Source organism: Cavia porcellus, unplaced genomic scaffold, assembly GCF_034190915.1.
Source record: "Cavia porcellus strain 051 isolate PalLab524CR breed Dunkin Hartley unplaced genomic scaffold, mCavPor4.1 scaffold_30, whole genome shotgun sequence".
Taxonomy (NCBI): Eukaryota; Metazoa; Chordata; class Mammalia; order Rodentia; family Caviidae; genus Cavia; species Cavia porcellus.
The window spans coordinates 25651247-25673995 of record NW_026947513.1 but is presented as its reverse complement, the minus strand read 5'-3'; the positions used below and the strand labels follow the sequence as shown (position 1 = coordinate 25673995).

The 22749-nt window shown below is 31.4% G+C and overlaps 1 protein-coding gene and 1 non-coding gene across 5 annotated transcripts in view; both read left to right on the top strand.

Moving 5' to 3' along the window:
• Positions 1-22749, top strand: part of Gabra2 (gamma-aminobutyric acid type A receptor subunit alpha2) — a 135442-nt gene that overhangs the window by 74887 nt on the left and 37806 nt on the right. For all 4 annotated transcript variants that reach the window (XM_063240738.1, XM_013154544.3, XM_003471643.5 and 1 more), the window contains 4 exons: positions 8926-9146; positions 11049-11131; positions 15546-15689; positions 16711-16863. In XM_063240738.1, coding sequence (XP_063096808.1) covers positions 8926-9146; positions 11049-11131; positions 15546-15689; positions 16711-16863 — 601 coding nt within the window. The remainder of the gene's footprint in view (positions 1-8925; positions 9147-11048; positions 11132-15545; positions 15690-16710; positions 16864-22749) is intronic.
• On the top strand, positions 2604-2734 carry LOC111757338 (small nucleolar RNA SNORA13). The gene has a single exon (XR_002791709.1). It is a non-coding gene; the product is annotated as a small nucleolar RNA SNORA13 (small nucleolar RNA).

The following is a 22749-nucleotide window of genomic DNA, read 5'->3' as shown; positions in this document are numbered from 1 at the left end:
CTTACAGTTGATTTTTGTGTACAGTGTAAGCAAATGGCCAAGTTGTTTGTTTCTTTTCTTCTTTCTGTTTTTTGCATGCAAATATTTCATTTGTCTAACACTACTTCTTGAAAAGAGTAGCCTTTCCAAAAATTTAAAATGCCAGTGTTAGCCCTGCTGTTTGATACTTTCTGTAAATGTGAGTAATCCTCGACAAGTGTCCCTTTGTTGGTCTATGCCAGAAGAACATTTCACTTTGATGGCTGGCCTTCAATGATTATATTTATGTATGGCACAATGAAAACAGAACAGTATCTGAAAACAAAGTTTACACTGAAAATTTGTCATTAAAACAAATTTTTTGATATGAATTTTGAAATAGTCCACACCTAGGAAGTGGGGTAACTTACTATATTTAATGAAGTTGTTAGAAATTTAAATACAACAAATTATATCACTAATTCTGACTTTCTCTATTATTTTGAATACTTTTATTAGATATGCTTTAATATTATGCTATTAAAATCTTAATCTCTAGATCAGTTTCTAATTTACTAGTGAAACTTGCCTGCCTTCTAGTTAAATGGGAAGGCCAAACATCTTACCTTCACAATAGTTAGGATATGCAGTAGCTATGTGTACAGTTTTCATTTGAGCATTTTTGTATAACAGAGATTTATTTTCTTCTACTAATTGGTTTTATTGACCCTCTGCTGATAATGTGTTTAAAGTGCCCAATGTTTTGCGAGGTTTTCAATACTAACATCTTGTTGTTTTATCTCCCTTTAAGCACCAACTGCAAGATGTTGAGCCTAACTATTCTTATCTAGTCCAAGAACGTAGCTTGTTTAATTGCTACTTACCTGCTTCATAAACTATGTTTTTCTTCATTTTAGAAGAAGCACTGATTGGGATTTACTCAGGCGAGATTACTCTTTATTAGCGAAAAGGGCCTAATAAAATTTACTACTTTTAAATACACTTACTCAATGATAGTACATGAGAGATCACTCTAAGATCAGTCCTGCAATTTGGGTGTGTTTTAGTGAGGAAAAATAAGTCTTCAGTATTTGGCTACAAGCACTGAAGCGTAATTAATGTAATTCTACAATGAAGAATACGTTGTATTCTCTAAGTTATGGTATCACTGGAATCATGTTTATATAATAGGTTGTGCAAAAAAGAGTGATTTGCTTGCTTGCAGAACAAATTATTGAGCAACACTGAAGGAATTCATTGTATAAACGCAGATTTTTAGTGGTGAGTAGAACACTAGACCGGAAATGCCATCTTTATTTGAGTTCTGCCCCTAACACATTTGAAAACAGGAAATTCACTGAGTTTGTCTATGACCACATCTATAAAGAAATAGAAGAAATTTGCATTAAATTTCTCATAAAGAGTGTTTCAAATCTTGGATCTTCAACTATTTATTATCACCCAAGAATCTTACTTTTCCTGTAAATAGACTGTACAGTAGTTGATATTTTGCAGATATTTTGTTTTTGCTAAATTGTACTTTAGTGTGTCTGTGTTCTCTGACACATTATTCATTATATATTGCTTTTTCTTTTAGAATCTCCAATTGTGGGGCTGTCTTAAATTTTATGAAGTTACACTGTTTGGTTATTTTAGGGGAGCAATTTTCTAGTAAAACACAAAGCAAATAATTACTATATTAGTATATACTCTGAAACATTTGAAATTAAGGAAACTTTTCCCAGAGTATTCTTTCAGATACCAAGAATATACATTTTAGAAGTGTTCAAGAAAATCTCATGCAAATAATTTACTTTTAAAATTGTATGCTTGCTAAAAATATCATAAATTTCACTTGATTGAAACAGCTCCTTTCCTTGTTATTTTAAATGAGGAAGTAAAGCACATAAAAATACCCATATATTTGTTTTTACATGTTTACATGTGTATGTATTATTGTATAATATTATAAGATAAAGGAAAATATCATTTAAGAGAAAAGTGATAAGGTTGAAATAAATATTTTTTCATGAAGTAATAATAAAATGCATTTTGCCTTCACTTGAATTGTTAGAATAAAATTTAATAATTAGTATTTTGAAATTTAGTTTGTTATGTTTAATATTTTTCCTATATTTTCACATAGAAGTTCAAAAATCTGATTCTAATTCATATTATTTAACATATGTTCTAATGACTGTGGTAGTGGAAAAAAAATTGGAAGTTCAAATTTAACAAGTTCTTCATTTTCTATTGGTCACTGAATTATGATACTCATTTCAAAAACCTGTCCAATTTTGCATTGTTTGTCTGCACACTTTGGGTGTTTAGTTTAATTTTAAAATGATTTGCTCTTTGGATTGACCTTAGACTATCATTAATCAGTGCTCAAAATGAAGCTTATCATTAAAAACAATGGATATAAACCTATTTTTCAAACAAACACTTTGATAATTAAAAAAAAGCTTTTTCAGAAGCTTTTTTGAGTTTATTATTCTTAACATTGCTAGTGAACAGCCCATATTAGGCATAGAAGTGATAGTCTTTTCACTTGTATGTGATTACTAATGTATTCTTCCATAATATATTAATGTTTTTCCTTTTTTTTTTTACTAGAGTTAGATTAATCAAAACTTGGTACAATTAGTCTTTGTATTGCCCATTTACTTTTAAAAACTAGTAAATACGGTGTCAAAACAGGCATAAATAAATGTCTTAATTATTTTCCTGACCTTATATTGGATATATTTGGTGCAGGAACAGCATAGTAACAACTCATTAAAACACTAGGTATTATGAATTACCTAAATGGACATAGTCACAGTTTCTACAAGCAAATAAATAAAGCATCTGTTCATCAATTGTTCCCTATTATTGTTCATAGTTATCCCATAGTATACCTTGCAAAAATGATTTTGGTTTAAATGTGGACAGAATGAGAATACCAATATCATATTATCTTATATAAGAGATCTTATAATTATCATTTACCAAAGCTTCATTCATTTTTACATTTAAAAAAATATAATAGTAATTCCAGTAGTTTATTCTAATTGGTTATATAGGGAAAAATTTGAAAACCAGTATCTAAACTAAATGAATATTCTCCTTCTGCATACAGGTTAACTCTTCATTTAGGTGCAGTGAAGTTGATTATAGCAATATTTTACAAATTATAATGTGCTTGACTCTCAGAGATTAAATTCACATGACTTTCATTGAAATTTGTCTTCAAACTACTTATTCAAAAACACTTTTAGTTTTCTCTCACTTAGAACTAGTGTGAAGCAGTTGTTTCTGTTGGCTCAGTGCACTCTGGAGGAGGATGAGGAACACTTAGAGCCAAGTATCTTGACAGGATGGTAGACTATAAGAGCCAATGGCCATCTAATCCACAGAGGCATGAGCAAATTCACCTATGATTGGCCTGAGTCTGGGTGGGATCCAGCAACACCAGCCTCATGACTTCAAAGTTAACAATGAGTGGTTGTAATTCTAAATGACTGACTTTTTTAATGTAGCATTGGATAATATTAGCCAGTGTCTAGATTTTACCAGTTAAACTCTAATTTCACTTACTAGCATTTACATATTTGATAATGAGCAAAGACTAATTTGTCCTTTCCTACATGAAGTCTGTTTGCTCTTCAACTCCTTGAATTCTGGCTTTGGTGTTCTCCATTACTAAGATTTCATTGTCTTTTAGTACAATTTCACCTTCTTAATCTTTGTATTTTTCTTAAGTTCTTTTTGACATTAAACATTTCTTTTAATCCACTTTGTGTACTGGATTTGTTAAATTGTGCTTGTTCTGTTATGGGTCCTCTTAATTTTCTTGAGTTCTTCCCCTATTTGTTTTTATCAATTAATCATCTAAAATCTATGTGTTGTTTCTTTTGCATGCATCATTTTACTGTCACCATTAAAAACCATATAGTCTAAGAATGTATTCAATATTAGTGATCACAATACATGTAAATGGGCTGAATTACTATAAAAAGATTGAGATAGCTAGATTCAATAATAAAAAGTCTTGTAAGAATTTTTAAATCAAGGATTTTGATGTCTCCTGCCTTACCTTTGTTGTCCAGAATTGTTTTTGCTATTCTAGATCTTTTCTGGTTCTAAATGAATTTTAGGAACGTTTTCTCTAGTTCTGTAAGATATGCTAATGGTATTTTAGTAGGAATTGTGTAGCAATTTTGGGAGTTTGGCCATTTTTACTATGTTGGTTCTTCCTACCCAAGAACAAAGGATGTTTTTCCATTTTTCTAATAGCCTTTGACCAAACCCTAACCTTACAGGAAATACTACAAAGAATCAATAACTTGATCTCTTATTAAAAAACTTTTGCACAATGAAAAAGATCACCAACGCAGTGAAAAGATAGCCTGAAGAGTAGGGAAAAATCTTAAGCCAGTTGTTTTTCAGAGTGAGGACTAATATCTAGAACATATAAAAAATTGAAAAAAGGCCAGAATCCCCAAATTTAAAGGCTCAATCCAAAAATGGGCACGTGAAATGAATAGACACTCTCAGAAGTACAAACAGCAAATAAATACATGAAAAAATGTTCATCATCACTGGCCATTTGAGAGATGCAAATTAAAACAATGCTAAGATTTCATTTCAAGCCAGAAAAAATGGCTATTATCAACAAATCAATTAATTACAAATGCTGGTGGGCCTGTGAGGAAAAAGGAACACTTCTCCACTGTTTATGGGAGTGTAGACTGGTACAGTGCAGAGATTCCTCAAAAAACTAAAGCTTGAGGATCTATTTGACATAGCTTTTCCCACAGTAATCAAAGCATCATACCACAACCCTATATGTGCATCCATGTTGATAGCGACACAGTTTGTAATAGCTAAATCTTGCAAACAACCCAAATGCCCATCAATGGTGAATGGATAAAATAAATGTTTTTTTTTTATACAGTGGTGTACACTCAACCATAAATAAGGCTAAACTTATAGCTAACTCGATAGAACTTGCGTTCATACCCTTAGGTGAAATAAATTGGAAACATAAGCATTAATATTAATATTACATTATCTTTCTGGTGTGAGAAACTGAAAGTATAAATAAGAACCAAAATGTATAATAGATATTGTGAAATAGAAAGTAATTGTTCAAAAGGAAAGGGAAGTTGATGAGGAGAGGGATGGAAGAGAAAATTTAAAAATGAGAAAAACAGGATAAAATGGAAACAAAATTTTGCAAATAAGGAGGGGAAGAGGGCACAAAAAGGACTCATCTCTTTAGGGGAAAAAAGAACAACTAAGGTATGTCATACAGGCACAAATTCCTTATGTTGAATATGATCACTATGTATATCTAAATTGTATCAATAAAATTAATTTTAAAAATAAATTTTAATTTTAAAGAATTCATGTCTTACAAGCACTGTTGAAAATATAGGGATTAGTGGTAAAGAGTAAATAAATAAAAGAAGTCAATGGATTAGAAAACACAGATGGATTAGAAAACAATGGATTAGAAGCACAGACCACAATGTCTCCAATGTAAAGAAAATTCATACTTGATATTATAAATCATTTTAAATTGAATAATAGGGGAAATACAGTGAATGGAAAATCACACAACTGCATTCAAGAATTTGAAATTGGTTGCCAGATAGACAAATACTTGAAAAGCAGAAATAAAAAATTAAGCTATGTGGTGACTTTAACAGCACATACACTAAATATTGAACCATAATTCTATAACCACTAGATACGCTATACAAATGGCATTGTATATTTGTATGAGGAATGGATCAATCGATAATTAGTGCTAATACAACTAAAATTCCATTAGGAAAGGAAGAAAATTGGACTGTTATATGATTCACAGTAAATATAGTTGATGAAAAGCCTAAACGTGAGCAACACTACATTTAAATCTCTGTAAAGTAAAGGAATATACTTTTTATATATGTGTGGGCATTGTTATTGAGCTATATATCCTATGAGGAAGTAATAGTATATATAATATATAAATTATTATCATCACTCAATAAGAAAACATAGGAAACCTGAAAGGGAATAAGTAAATAAAAAATAAGATAATTCATAAAATGAAATATTAGTAAACATAAAAATGTATTACGTTTTAAAAGTTAGCAGAGAAATCTGCATGCTAATGCTATGAATAATTTTGTACTGATTCTAATGGCTGATGCGAAATATTTTGTTCCTACAGTACCAAGCTGTAGACAAGGAAGTATACTGCATGCTATTGAGAATATTAATTTACATACATAGTGGTATTTCAGTGCAAAATATCTTGATATTTTCATGTGGATATATAACAGATTCCAGTGATTTCACTAGTAAATTTAGTCTAGGGCTGTGTTCAGCTCTCTTTCGACTAAAAAACCAAATCCTGTCAGCTGTTCATTTTTGTGTACAAACATTCACTTATGTACAGTTTCTGGTTGCTTTTACACTATGCTGGCAGAGTTCAGTAGCAGTGACACTACCCATAAAGACCAAATCTCCTAAAATATTTGTTATCTAGTAGTTAAGAAAAAGTTTGCTAATCTCTGATCTAAAGTATTTCTCATACCTTTGCGCAAATATGTACATAGCGGTATTGTTTGTGGCAATGACAGACCGGAAAGATAGAAGATATTTAAGAAGAAGCTAAAAAGATGACCACATTGTGAAATAGTTTTCCAGTAGAACGCAGTGTAAAAGTGAAAATGAATGGAGACGCTGGATATATTAACAGGAATAAATCTCAATAAAGTTACTGAAAAATGCAATTGTGGGTAGACGGTGCGATATCATCTATATAAATGTTTAAAACATGCCACTAAGTACATTTTTACGTAGTAAATTTGTAAGTTCAGGTGTAGAACTGATAAACACCAAATTTAAAGTAACTCTTTCCTCAGGGAACTGGAAAAGTAATTGAGGAGAGATAAACAGAGGATGTAGGGCTCTGATAATCTCTGTGATAATATTTCTCCTACATGATTTTTCTAAAGTGTCTGTAATAGTCCTTATACTGTTTTATATATCTTGAAATGAAATAACCACAAATAAAAGCCATGTTTCTTTTCTTAAAGACGTACAAAGTGGCTGTGAGGCAAAAAGGCAAACGTCATTGCAATAGAAATGATTTTTCAGTAACAGAGAGCTTTATAAAGATACAGAGATATTTTTTCTCTTCCCAAATACTTAAGGAACTGAGTTGATGGTTGTGAGTAGAATTTCCAGCCCAGGCAGGTGGAGAACTTGCCTTATTTTGAGGAATCAGAAGAAATGTGGGTTGCTAAAATTGCCTGTGGCATGACATGAGTCTGCCTTTGTAGGAGGGAGAAAAAGATACAGACCATGTTGTATAGACTGACAGGACACATAGGGGACCCTGTGAACCATGAAGACAAACAATGTCCTTCAAAACTATTTTTGAGAAGAGATCAACCAAAAAGGTGTAAAGTTGAAGTATTTCCTCTGTGATAGTCCTGTAGGAAATGATTGTCATACCAATAACCTCTTAAGCAGATAAGACATTTGCTGACTTTACAAGAAGCAAATATTTGAATTTGAGGTTTTTTGTGAATAGTTTTTTAAACATCTTTAAATGGCCTGGAAAAATAAATCCAAATGTATACACATTATGTTGGAATTTGAGGCTGTATTATTGGAAAAATTTGCATAAATTCATTTTTGCAATTCCATTTAGATGAAATTGGACATTAAAAATGAGTAGTCAAGCCATCAGGAATGAGGGTGTTTTGGGTTGTGAAAACTTCTAGCAATTAAGAGTGCAGCCCAAGGCAACTGTTTACCTCCTACATATATGGCATTAGAATCTGTACTTCTTACCATCATTCCTTCAAATTTTGACGAGTCATTGAGAATAATTTACCTGGGGCTGGGGATTTAGCTCAGCGGCATAAGCACCTGCCTTGCAAGCAGGTGGTCATGAGTTCGATCCCCGGTACCGGAAAAAAGAAAAAAAAATCATGAGAGTAATATTTCATTATTACATTACCCTTTTATTAATCTAACTTTTCTATAGCATAATTTTGGCTTAGTAAAATTAGCAATTGCCCAGTTATTTATTTTGAAACATGTAAAGAATGTGATTTTGAGCTTGAAGCTTCAGAATTTCCAATCTCAATTTTATAATTCAGATGTTTTAATTATTTATAAAACAAATGATTACACAAACACACACTAAAAAAAATTTAACACCTAATAGATTTTCGCCTTTGTAAGTTGTATGTCTCATGTAAAATGCATGCAGCCTCTTAATATAGAGTAAAGAGTGTCTCTCTGGAAGTTGTACAGCAAAATAATTATGAGGAATTTTATTTCCAAAATATTCATTCTTTGAGTGATCAAATTACTTCATAACTAATTTCATATATAAACTTTATGGAAATAATCATCTCAAAACATATTCAACTAATGCTGTATCTCACTAATTATAGGATTAAAAAAGAAATATATTCTACAGTTTTTCTGATAACAGAAAATGATGACTCATATAGTAGGATGTGCTTAGAAGTTGTATCCCTTTCTTCCTTTCTAAATGTTTATTTGCTTATTTATTTATTTATGCTACAAGAGAGATTACCTGCTGATATTTTTTTCCTTGGGATAAACTAAAACAACCCACCTAGACCCTGCCAAAAGCATATACCCTTTTTAAGCAATTTTAAACTATAGATTGTAGTAAAGCTGCTTGTCTTAGATCTTGTTCACCTGAAGTCGAGACAGTAAATTATTTTTGCTTTTCATAAAAATATATAGCTAATTGTGGATATATGCAGACTTTATCCCAATAGTACTATTTATTAATAACCTGAAAGAATAATTCTGATGTAAAATTTAATCCTCTCAATATAGCTGTCTCAAAAGTAGAGTATTAGTTTGTTTGAAATTGTATAGAGTCTTAGTATATAAAAGCTATTTATTATTTTCTAATAGTGCTATTTTATGTTTTAGGAATATACAATAGATGTTTTTTTTCGACAAAGATGGAAAGATGAGCGTTTAAAATTCAAAGGTCCTATGAATATCCTTCGGCTTAATAATTTAATGGCCAGCAAAATCTGGACTCCGGATACCTTCTTTCACAATGGAAAGAAATCCGTAGCTCATAATATGACAATGCCAAATAAACTACTTCGAATCCAGGATGATGGAACTCTGCTATATACAATGAGGTATGTTTTTATATCTGACATGCTGTGTATGATACTGAAAAATCAATGCATTAAACTAACAGCCAACCTAATTATATATTCATAATATGCTTTGAAAATACTTAGCTATGTAAAAAAAAAAACTAAAGAGTACTATGAATTTGATTTTTATCTTAGTGGTTTAAAGCTTAAGACTTAACTATGATCACTTGTTTACTGACCATTACACATTGTAATCGAGTACTATTTTAATATCATAATTTGAATGTTTACATCAGCATATAATTTTATCTTTAATATACCATCAAATATACCATCAAATTATCTTTAATATACCATCAAATAGACCTTGCTTCTTAAGCAAGGTCTTACTAATATTTTGATCTTCCCCTTATACAGTTACTCTAGAAAGAAAACTGAATTTTCATTAAGGCTTATAAGTGAATTGGATACCATAAACATATGCACTAGATCTATCCATATGAACTTGTCATTTTGTTATTGAAAGTTTTCTTGTTTATTGATTTCATATTATTCAAACTTTAATGGAACTACTGAAAGAAGTAAACTATTGTTGATCATAACCACTATTCCATTTTGGCTATTAATATTTTAAAGTAAGCTCCTTGTATTAAGAATGAAAAACACACAAATCTAGTCAATGTTGTAGAATAAAAAGTTAATGTTTAATAAAGAATTTAAAGCAAGAAGACTGTTATTAGCTATATATAAACAGAACCTGCATGGCATGCCTTTGATACATTGTCATTTCAAACTAAATTTACCTGCTGGTTTGCCATTATGAAAAGTATTTCATAGTAGCAGCAGTACAACTCTATAGTAATTCTGTTCTTTAAAGAAAAAAAAAAAATAAACCCTTGAGGGTTTACTATTATACGGTCATTACCTAAAAGGGAAGTGATGCAAGTGTGGCCTATTCTTTCTGCCTTTCTCTGAGTCTTGCAGAACATTAAGATGCAGGACCCTTTACACTTTGATCATTTGTTCCTATAGATTAAGACAATGGTTGGAAATTCAGGATGTAAGCAAATTATAGGTGAAGAACATACAGAATTTTAAAAAACATTGCAGAGATCTCTATGTAAATTCTGTCCTAGAAGCATAGAAACTACGATTAACCTTTGGTCACATGTGCTGTGCCCAGTAAGAACAGAATTCTCTGTGTGTTTCACTTAGTGTTCACTTTGTTTAGATTGCCTTTGTATAAAATGGAATAATTGAAAAAGATGAAAATGAGTATCTTGTCTATGATTGCTATTTGTGTCACCCTTGTTTTATTTAGAAACAATATGGAAGAAATGTATCTAACATTAAGAACTTGTGCCTATCATTTAGCCAACAATTTATTCTCAGTAAGATACCTTTAGTATCTCACATTTATGTATATACTTACATCTATTTCTGTGTTTCATATTTATATTTATATATTGTATGTGATACTCATTGATAGTTGACATACTGTTGAGGAGAAGTCTGCTGAACCAATACCGAATTGTTATCAACTTTACTATGTGGTTCTCAACAAAATAATAGGGAACATGTCAATCTCTTTATAATAGAGTTTTAAATTTTTTGAAAGTTTTATACATTAATATTGGGTTAAGGGGAAATAGTCCTTCAAAAATAGTGAATGATTTCTTTACTTCTTAATAAACAACAGAGTATGAAATGGTTATGTAAAATTCATCTCTAATTACTTGTTATTTATGTTCAGATTTAGTATAACCCAGCATATTCATAAAAACCTTCCTAAATGTGAATGGACTTTTGTTAAATGCCAACTTCCCAATATGATACTCTAACAAAAGTTTTACTTCATCATTAATTTTGTTGAAACACAGACAAATTATTTTTCTTGAATTGTAAATTTATTTAAACACAGAGTGGCATTTTGACTTGTAGGCTTACAGTTCAAGCTGAATGTCCAATGCACTTGGAGGATTTTCCAATGGATGCTCATTCGTGTCCTCTGAAATTTGGCAGCTGTAAGTATAAGGGGTAAAGTGCATGTTTTGAGTTAACATCAGGAATAGGCAGCAGCCTCGCTCTGGGGTGTAACTGTTTCTCACATTATGGAATGCTTAATGCTGTACTTGCTCGGTAAACTATAGAAGTAAAAGACATGCTAATTACACTGAAGGAACTAATTTGCTAACCCTAAATTACTCTCACATATTTTGATTGTGGCATTTAAATTATTACTTCTTCTACTGCTAGGAAAGAGTACCTGATTTTTTTTTTTTTTACACATGTAAATATAGACCTAGATCTCCCTTAAGGTCAGGACCATAATTTACCATCTTTTTCAAAAAACATAGAACATATAAAATAAACTTTTTTTCATCAACTAAGAAGGAACTATAAAAAATAGATTTTGTGATTTGTATTTAGCCTTCTGGAGAAAGCCGTCACAGAAGCTGAAATTGTACAGTTGCCTTCTATACGATGTGTCTACTAAGAGGGATTTTTCCCCCTTAAATTTCAAGGATATGATGTCATTAGACTGCTGCATGCAGGCACCTTCTGTGTATACAGAGCATTTCAGAAAAGCTCTGTGCCTTTGGCCATTCTTTAGGTCACTGGGTTATGTCTTGTATGTCAAGCAGAAGCATGCACATTCTGCAGTAATGGGAAAGGACGAAGGTCACATCATCTCCCTAGGCAGGCTGAAAATTAAATTCATGAACCCTGCTAAGCAGCTTTGCTCTTGTGTGAGCATATGCCCTTGCTTGGTCTTTTCAGAAATTGTGCTCTGCTAGCAACTCTGTCTTTGTAAATTCTGGCAGTTTTGGACTTATTTTTTTTTTTCTGTTGAATAGAAATGCAGTGCTCTCACCTGATTAAAAAGTATGTATTACTGAAAAGCGTCTTTCCATAGGATGTATCCAGAAAAGAAAAGAAGGACAAAAATACGAATACCAAAGCCTCTACCTATTTTGATGACCATAGTTTTGTGGACTGGGTTCAGTCTTGTTTGCCTTGTGCATTCTTACAAAAAGTGTCACCTCTCAGTTTTCTTTGGAGCCTCCTTTTCGTTTAACCACATGCCTTTCTTTACTGTCATGGAAACCATCATCTCAATTATGGCATTTGTCCCAACATTATTTAAGTTAGTCAATCATGGCATACAATGTAAACACGATGCTGAGAAAACCACAGCAGATGCAGCAGAGAAAAACTGATTTGCATTGCATAAGTGTCATCAAAAAGAAGTTGAAAAACCTTAATATCACGAAAGGAATTTACCCAAGATGCAGTAGTGATATAGGAAGGAAAGGCATTTTGCCTTGCACAAGGCATTGTTATTATGACTATCATCAAATATAAATGATGTGTTGTATCAGTGTTGAACATGAAATAATATTTAAAAATATTTACTTTAAATTTATTTAAACATCTCATATAGCTCAACTACAGAATAGTAGTTTTCTCAATCCAGAAATCATATGGTCAACATATAATTTCAGTTAGGCATTCCCTGTTAAATAATTGTCAATTATTTTACATTCTTCATATATGTATTCTGATACATTGAACAAACAATTTGCATGTGCTCCTACTTGTTCTTGCTAGTAGTTGGTGCTGAGTGCCTATTGTTGAAAGTATGGACTAACAGATACATGGACAAAGTCATACCTTCACATGATTTGAAACAATGTTTGAAAGAAGCAGCTTTGATTGCTTTTGTTGTAGTTATTTATTCCTCTTTCACATAGAGGTCCTTCCTATCCTTAAAAATGATTGAATTTGTATTACTTTATCATTGTCCTCAAATAGGAGAAGCCTCAATTGTGTTTAAAATTTTAAATTCAGCCTTGATTTGTTGATTTTTTCTCATCTCATATCTTTATTTTTTTGTCTTGTTTTACACAGTTTTAAACTTCCTGGATTGAAGTAAAGATTACACCATACTGTGAATGCACCCCCAAAACATTGCATATTATCTTATAGGACTGTTAGTAAAAAGTGGCTTGAGAGTATTTTTTTGATTGCCCAACATTAAGAGTTAGTATGCCCATGTATAATTCAGTATAATACTCAGATTATTTTACAAAATTAAATAAATCTGTTTAGTAATGACCTAATTTGTAAGTACAGTTTTTAGTGAATTTTGTAAAAAAAAATAACTGTTATCCTCCTGCTTTACTCTCACTAAAAACAAAGCTGATGGCCTCCTGGTTTATCTTCATGTATGTGTGCACATGCCTGTGTGTAAGTGTGTAAGTGTGTGTGTGTTTGTGTGTACACATGCATGCACAGACCCACCAGTGTGCACTTTATAACTCTTTTTTGTGCATTCATCAGATCCAAAATCTAAGAAATGAAACAGTAGATTCCTAACTGATTCACTGTAATTGCTTTTTAAAAAAGAATGATGATCTTTCTTTTTTGCAATATATTCTTGGGTACGTCCCCATGTTTCTGTATTCTGTATCTTCTGTTTACGTTGAAATACTGTGTTTACTCATCTAAGAAGAAAAAACAGAGAATTACTGATAGAGATGAATCACAGTCCCTCCCATTAGTAGCTCACTAATTTTTTAAGAATGTTATTATGTTTAAAGTCTTTCCTTTCTCTTATTTATGCTTAAAGTTAACATCAAAATTCAAGAACAATGTAATTACAATTACTTTTGGAAGTGAGTAATTTAAGGTTCATAGCTGGGGATTATGGTGAAGACTAATGTAAACTGACATGTACAATGCATCTTTTGATCTGTTGGATTTTTAAGTGTTTCTAATTTTGTTGAAAAGGAGCCAGTACAGATATCCATGGGCAGAACAAAAGAAATCACTTGATGATCTTCAAATAAGTTTTAGTGAGCTGCAATACTAAGTCATCATTTCATCTTCTCAGATGAATTATTAGTAATTAATTGAAATTAGTAATAAACAATTTAGGCCTTTGGATGATTAGAATTATTTAATATAAAACTATATTGTTTCATATATGAATTATATTAATATGAAACTGTATAGTTACCTGCTATAAAAGCATATGCATTTACTTACGGTATATACACTTATATAAATAAATTTGCATATATATATATATATACACTTTTTAAAGGGACCTATATCAAAGGTTTCACATGATATATAATTTGCTTGTGGATATAGGTAAATACATGCATAAATAAAATGCTATTTCACTGATATAAACATTTAGTAGCTATGTTAAAAAATAAATAACATTGAACTATGTCATTAAAAGTTTACACAGGAAATAAGAGACAAATTCTTAAACGTTCTATGTATTTTTACCCATGCTTGAATGAAAATTTATTTATCATCAAGGTCTTGAAACAATTTCAGTGCAAGTATCACTCCAGTATAATGATACTAAGTGATGCAATTTATTGATGGCAAATAAGTTGGTTTATGCAATCACTGAGAATATGGTTGTGATACCAATACAGGCATCAGGAGTAATTAACATTTCTAATCATTTATATGAGCAAAAAAACTGCATAGATGTTATACAAAAGGTTAAAAGAATAGCAGAAATTATGTTTTTTTTTTTTCAACTATAGAGAGACTACTTATGTGAAGAGCTTACCTGTTCTCCCACAGGGCCCATAAGGACAAGAGAAAGACCAGGACAGAGAAAGTCTAAGGCCAGATAGAGCACCTCACCTATATTCTAGCTGTGGAGTCTTCTCACTTCTGCTTAGTTCTCCATTTTTGGCCCAATAAATGACAGTTATGTCTGCCCTATGTTTTCTCTCTTTCTAAGTCCGAGAGAGTATTTTGAGTGATATTCATGAGTACTAACTTTATTTTTGTACTGGGGATCGAACTCATGACCTTGTGCTTGCCACACAGGTACTTATGCTGCTGAAGTAATTCCCAGCCCATGAGCGTTAATTACTTTGAACATTTTCTGAAATTCTTAATCTTCTAATAAAATATATTACATCATGATTACTAAGTCATTTAACTTGAAACTAAGTTACTTTCACGTTCAGAAAGCAATATAAATTTAGATTATGATATTTATTTCATGAATGATTACTATTTCTAAATAAACTATTTGACTAGACATAGAACATTAATAACTTAGTTTCATCTACTATGTCAGGACTGATGTTGTACCCATCTGAGAACACAGCATTTTTTATAGATGTTAAAGAAAAGTTTGCTGTTCATATTTCCAAGAAGTTACAATGAATATTCTCAGATGCACGATTATCTCTCTTGTTTCCCATCATATAACTTGTATTGAATTTGTAAATTCTAAGGACACATTTTTTGCCTTAAAATTCTAAATTCTAAAATTTTGCTTATAAATATTAAGATTATAGTAAATTGAATGTATGAGTAAACAAACTTTGCCATTGCATTCGGTTGTCAGTTCTTAGTTAAGTGTTTACAATTTTTCTTTTCTGATTTTGACAGATGCATATACCACCTCTGAAGTCACTTATATATGGACTTACAATGCATCTGATTCAGTACAGGTTGCTCCTGATGGCTCCAGGCTAAATCAGTATGATCTACTAGGCCAATCAATTGGGAAAGAGACGATTAAATCCAGTACAGGTTAGTAAAACAAGTTTGCAGAATATAAAGTCATTGAAAATATGTTGCATGATTTAAAACATTTTGTTTTAAGATCTGGAAACTAGTCAAATAGACTGCAGGGGAGGTTTTCTGATATTAAGAATTTTGCTTTATACCCCTTGATGAACCAGAATATGTGTTTTATCAAGATTCAAGAGGATTCATATGTGTCAAAGTTTGAGTAACATGGACCTAAATACATCACATATTTAAACGTATATTTTCTTGTATGAGTTGGTATTAAAATTTACCTTCAAACAAGTGATAACACTTTGCCTAGTTTTCTGTTCTTTCCCCCCTCTTCTAGACAATTCATGATTATTCAACTCTTGATTTATGGATAATTACTACTGGCCTGTGTGGAAAAGCTTATTCCCTCTCTAAGGGCCAGTGCCATCTAAGAAAGAAACAGCTGTGTGGGCTAATTATCTTACATCTGGCTATAATTAAAACCCTGGGAGAAAAAAAGGAAGGTAGATAAGGAGAATCAGATAGAATGGACTGAAACAAATTAGAGCGGACATACAGCAGAGAAAAATGCAGAGTTGGTAACAGGGTTAAATGTGGAAAATCTGGGCCAGAAATTCTGTGCTGGAAATGAGGCCAGAGATCAAAACTTTAAAGAGCAAAGGAGAATCGAGTTGATCAGTCATAGCAGAGGTTTAAAGTTTGTGTCCCTGTGAACCAGGGGCCAAAACAAATAAGATAATCTGCTGGCAGAGGGCCTTTATGAATTCTAAAACCTGTTGGTTAGGAGCAGTGACTGAAAAAAGATACACAAATGTCTTATCATGGGACATCAGAGCTAGTTTCTTGATATTATGAGTGCTCTCTTCTAAATGCTCTTGCTATGCTAATGAGATGCTTTAAATCGGTATAGTTCTGATGATAGGTATGTGATTTTTTTATCAAAGACTTCTTTCTTTAATCTCTTCCTTTTCCAAAATGTTCCAACTATTGACTATTACAGTTCCTTAAGCTTTTAAAATTTTTCCTCCAGGTGAATATACTGTAATGACAGCTCATTTCCACTTGAAAAGAAAAATTGGATATTTTGTGATTCAGACCTATCTACCCTGCATCATGACTGTCATTCTCTCCCAAGTGTCATTCTGGCTTAACAGAGAATCTGTGCCTGCAAGAACCGTATTTGGTGAGTGAATTAGCTGCACATGTCATAGGGAAGCACATCATGTTTCAAAGCACAGTTTCAAAGGCATTCTCTCTCTTGATTCTCACATCAAAACTTTGTAATGTACAGGTCAGGGAGGATTGATTTTACTTTATTGATAAGGAAACTGAGGCTCAGAGATGTGCAATACAGAGTCCCTGCCACACTATTAATACAAAAAATGTAAACTGTACTTAAATAGCCTGGCAATAAATTCACTCTTTTATTCCTGTTAAATCATTCTTCTTGTTAACATTTGCCTCCGCATTAGCTTAAGGGGAATTTCCTTAATGGAAAGTCTAACTGTATCATGTTTTTAGACCTAGGCTTATTTCTCTTTTGCTTTTAGGTTAAAAGGATGATATTAGTGTTTTAAGTTTGATAGAGAAGAAAGCTAAGAGAGAGAACTCATTCTCTTCCATTCATGTGTCTGGTTTGCTTGATTAAACCAATGAAGGGAAGTCAGTTTTTAAAATTAGCATCTGGAATATCATTTTTTAAGATTTTGGTTGCATTTTGTTGTTGTTGTTGTTTTGTTTTGATTTTAATTGTAATTTAAGTAATAGAGAGGTTATTAGTGTATCTAATAGCAAAATTTTTTTCATGATTAAATTCATGGAAAGGAATTTAGTTACTTTTGAGGAGATAAGTGAATTAGATCATGCACATTTTGGAAGAAAGTAGGTTATTATTCTGTGTTTAGCCCACCAATTCATTTAGAAGGTTTTACTAAAAATGTAGTTTTTCAGGTACTGTGCCAGGACCTAGGGATGCAGATACAAATGAAACATAGTTCCTACATCCAAATAGCTTAGTTTTATGGATAGTAACAGAGTAAAAAGAAAGAATGATAATAAAAGACAACATGTAATAGAAGAGGCATATGTGAGTTATAGAAAATGACAATATACATCATCTCATTGGGAAGGTAGCTGAGTTAAATTTTGAGCTGAGTCTTGAAGGATGACTAGGAGTTTCTAAAACAGGTTAGTGGACAAGAATCCCAGTCAAAAACAAATTATTCAGTGACATGGCTGGATGAAAGAACATGCTAAGCTCTGTGGCAATCATTTCAGAATCAGTGGAGATACCCATAAAAATAGTCTGAGGCAAAGATGAAAAAGGCTTTTTAGGTGAGTTGTTGAAATGTAACTTAAACTTTTAGAAAATGTAAGTCACTAGAGTATTTTGAGGCCATCCTATAGGTAAAACTCTCAGAATAATGTTTGTTATTTAATAAATGCTACAAAATTCTTAGCTATTATTTTTTAAATAACTAATTTGTAGGTTGACATGTAAAAAGTCAAATGTATTTAACAAACATAACTCAATTAATTTGGGGATTAGTATACACTAATGAAACCAACACCACTACCAATACCTTTCCATTACTGCCCAATGTTTCTTCTCATGTTCTTTATATTAATTGTATGTGTAATTAGTAGATGAGTTCTGCTATTCTAACACAATTTAAGTCGTAGCACATACTACCATTAAATTAGGCACTATGTTGTATAGTAGATCTCTAGACATTATCTGGCCTAAATATTCCTATTACTACTAATAGGATCTTACTGGCTTATTTGTGGAAGCAGAGTTAGAATATAGAAATGACCAAAGACAGGCAGAAATGTTGAAGGCTACTGAAGCAGTCTAGATAAGATATAAGGATGCTATTCCTAAAGATGACAGAGACAGCAAAGGAAACTGAAGATAAGATTCTTGGAAGAGAGGACCAGTGGGTTTCTTGATCATGTGGAGCAACTTTAGAAAAAAAGGAATAATTCATGATGAAGTTTAGGAAAGTTTTTGGACTCCTGAAGTGAACACTATTGCCATTAAGAAAAGCAAAAGGAAAAAATGAGAAAATTAGAGATTTTTGAGTTACATGAATTCTAAAATTCCTTAAAATACCAATTTGATCTTCAGTTGACCAATATACCTAAGTACATGTAAAACAGAAGAATAGCAGTGGCTGTTAATCAATATAGCAATCAGTGCTTCCAGCATGAGAAGTTAGGTATCTACAACTTACAAAAAAGGAGGAAGGATCAGAGGACAGAATCCTTAACTATTAAATTGACAGGATTTGGAAAATATGAGAGAACACAATCTCAGTATAACACAGAGAGAAATTTTAGATAGATCCCTATCTGGACCTATATATGAATATTGGGCTAGATATAGATGTGGTTATAGACAGAATTAGATACAGACATAGACATAGATATTGACAGAGACAGAGAAATAGATATAGATGTAGATATTGGAGACAGCGAGGAGACAGAAATACAAATACATTGAATGGATTTGACTAGATGAAAGTTACTGATACGAGTTAATAAAAGGAGAAAAGTTGATTTGGAGTAACACGCACTCAATTCAGAATGGAGAACATGATATGGAAGATATTGAGTATATACAATCTTTTGAAAAAAAGAATGATAAAGATAACTGAATATACATCTCATTCATTATTATTGTAAACCTAATTATTATAGAATTATTGAAATGACCATTTAAATAACATGAGTGGCAACTTTATGGCAAGCCACAAACTAAATGTTTTACATATATTCATTTACTTATTATTTTGCTTATGAAGTTGGTTATGCCATAATATCTACTTTTATCTGTGCTTCAAATCAAATCCAAGACCCTGAGTAAGCTAAACCAGTATTCTGTCACTGAGTCCAGCCCTAAAAAAAACAACATTTTACAGATTAGATTTTATAAGAAAGTTTTAGAAAGAACTAAGTGAACACAACATTGGGAAAAGTTAGGAAGAAGAGGAGGCAATAGATCAGGAAATAAGAACATCAAATTGCTTTTGAAGTGCATGCATCTGTATATAAAAATATAAATATTTCAAGGATAATTTTTAAATCAAAGTATACCTACAAAATCATATATAATTTATAACTATTAATTTTTATTTATTTTTACTTATCAGGCATACTTTGTACTAATGTACATGCTTATGATCAAGTCATTCTGTTTCTTTACAGAACAATTGACATAGATTACATGGTATTCCATGTATTGATCATTTTTAAATAGGTCTTACTCAATATTTTTGCTCATTGAACAAGAAATTAATATTCTCATTAACCATTATTTAATTATGCAAAAGTAAATGACATTCATTATATATGGTCTTTTGTTAAGCTATGTATTTAAGAAATAACACATGGGCTGACATAGTGATATACACTTGTAATCTCAGTCTCTAGGAGGCTGAGGCAGAACCCCTGAAAATTTGATCACAACCTGGGTAAATTAGCGACTTAGCGAAACCTTTTCTCAAACTAAACAAAAATAAAAACAATAGTAATTAAAAATGCCTGGAGATGTCGCTCAATACAAAGACTCTGGGTTCATTTCATGATACCAGAAAAAAATTCTGAAATTATATTTAACAACTATGCTTAGTTCTTTTATTAGAATTCCACTGACCATTTCAACAGAATAACAATCTTTAATGTAAGTTGATAAATGTCTTCAGTATGAATTAAATATGATATATTAATTCATACATCTCTTAACCCAATTATGTACCTAAGTGTTCTAAGTTCCCTTTGTGGTTTTTTCTTACGGTGTTTTGTAGATGTTCATCTTGTGGCATGCATAATACCACAGACATTGTTGAAATGTAAGTGCTAGACAAATGTATGTTTAATAAATTGAAAAATAACTATGTTGAGGGGTAACAGTAATTGGGCAAATCCTCACTATTAAATTCATTAAAGAAACAACTTGGGACGTAGAAATATGTTCAATTCTAAGGGCTAATACTTGTGTTTCCACTATCATGAGTACAAGAAAACAAGACAATGATATGTACATTTATGCGTGTTTAAAACTGCAAAGATTATATGTGTAAGAGGAAGATATGTTAAACGTATGAAGCGATTAAGTAGGAAATGTGAGCAATGGACATTAACAAAGATTTGAGCACAACTATGGAAACTAATATTGCAGCAGTGAAAATGCTGACCAATAAATCCTACATAGAAGTGAAATTGAAGGGAAATATCGCAAGCAAGAAAAGCCATTACATTTTCTTTTCAAGTGTACATTGAACATTTTGCAGGATTTTAAGTTATGAAATATCTTAATAGATTCAGAGAGACTGGAGTCATATAAATTCTCTCGACCTAGTGCAATTAAGCTAGTATTCAGGAAAAGAACGGAACCTGAAAACTATACCAATGTGTGAAATCAAACAACACTCTCTGTCAATCAAGTAGTTAAATAAAAAGTCTCTTAGGAGAACAGGAAACACTTTGAGACAAATGAAAATAGAAATACAGCACTCCAAATCTTGCGGAATTCAGTGAGAACAGTGCTCAGCAGAAAATTGATAGCAATAAATACCTACATTAAAAAAGAAGGAAGATCTTAAAATAAATAACTTATATTTATAGATTCATGAAATAGAAGAATAAGCTGCTGTAAAAACAAACTCAGTAGGGGGATGAAAATAATAAAGTGTAGAACAGAAATAAAGTAGAAAATAGGAAAACAAGAGTAAGAATAAACAAATCCAAAAGTTGGCTCTTTGAAAATGTCAGCAAATCCCTGCAACTTTAAACTAGACTAAGACAAAGAGAAAAGATGCAAAAATTAAAATCAGGAATTGAAGTGGAGATTTTGCTCTCAGCCTTACAGAATGTAAAAGAATTATATGAAAATAATGCAACAATTGTGTATCAACAAATCTGGTAATTTTGGTAAAATGGACAAATTTTCAGAAAAAACAAAAATTAATAAGGCTAAATAACAAAGAAATAAAGAATCTCAACAGTTGCTTAATAAGAGATTTAATAAGTAATCAAAAGCTTTGTAACAAAGAAAAGACTGGAACAAAATTACTTCAGTGGTGATTTCTATCAAGCATTTATACAAGAATTAACACCATGTTCAAATGGCTGAGAAAAATATAAATGACAAGGATCAAAATAACATGCAACATTTGTGATTGTTAAGAAATTCAAATCCAAACCACAACCACGTATGTTTTATGTCCTCCTTGGATGGCTTTAATAAACTTTAAAAGAAAAAAATATGTTGTGTAGGAAAAAGAGAACAAAACTCTGATGTGTTGCTGGTGGGGATTTTAAATTAGTGTATACGCTATGAACAAGAGTTTTGCTTTGCCTTCCAATGCTAAAGAATGACCAGAGTTTTCAGTAAATTGTACCTTTGAGTATATTTGCAAGAGTAATTGAAACATATTTTTACACTCAAACATGCACATGGATGCTTGTAAAAGCCTTCTTGTTAAGAGTTATAACGTGGGTAAAAACCCGAATTTCTACCAACAGTAGTGAATATACAAAATGTAGTGTACACTTTTAGTGGAATATTATTCATCCCTAGATCCTTATTATCCAGGACAGGGAAATTTATACACACAGCAATTTGTTAGTTGTCAATGGAAAGGAAACAAGGAATAATTAATTAATGCAGGTGTTCCCCTGCATTGATGGAAGAGTTTTGAAACCAGAGAGAGGTGGTGGTTTCATAGCATAGTGAATACATAAATTCTATGAATTGTAGTCTTTAATTTTATGTTATGTGAATTTCCTTGAAGTAAAATAATTTTGCAAATCATGAGTTGCAAAAAATTACATTGAATTGTCTTACCCAAAGTTTCCCAGAATTTGAATTCAGAAAAATCTTCTCAGATACATATTTCAAAGTTTGCAATTTCTCAATTCAAAGAAAAATGAAATATGGCATGATTTAAAATATAAAAAAATTTTCATTAATATGACTTGAAAATTAATGTTGCATAGTTTTCAGTTTATAACTAATACAAAGCTTTTATGTAATTATCATATAATTATGAAAAACAAAATAAAT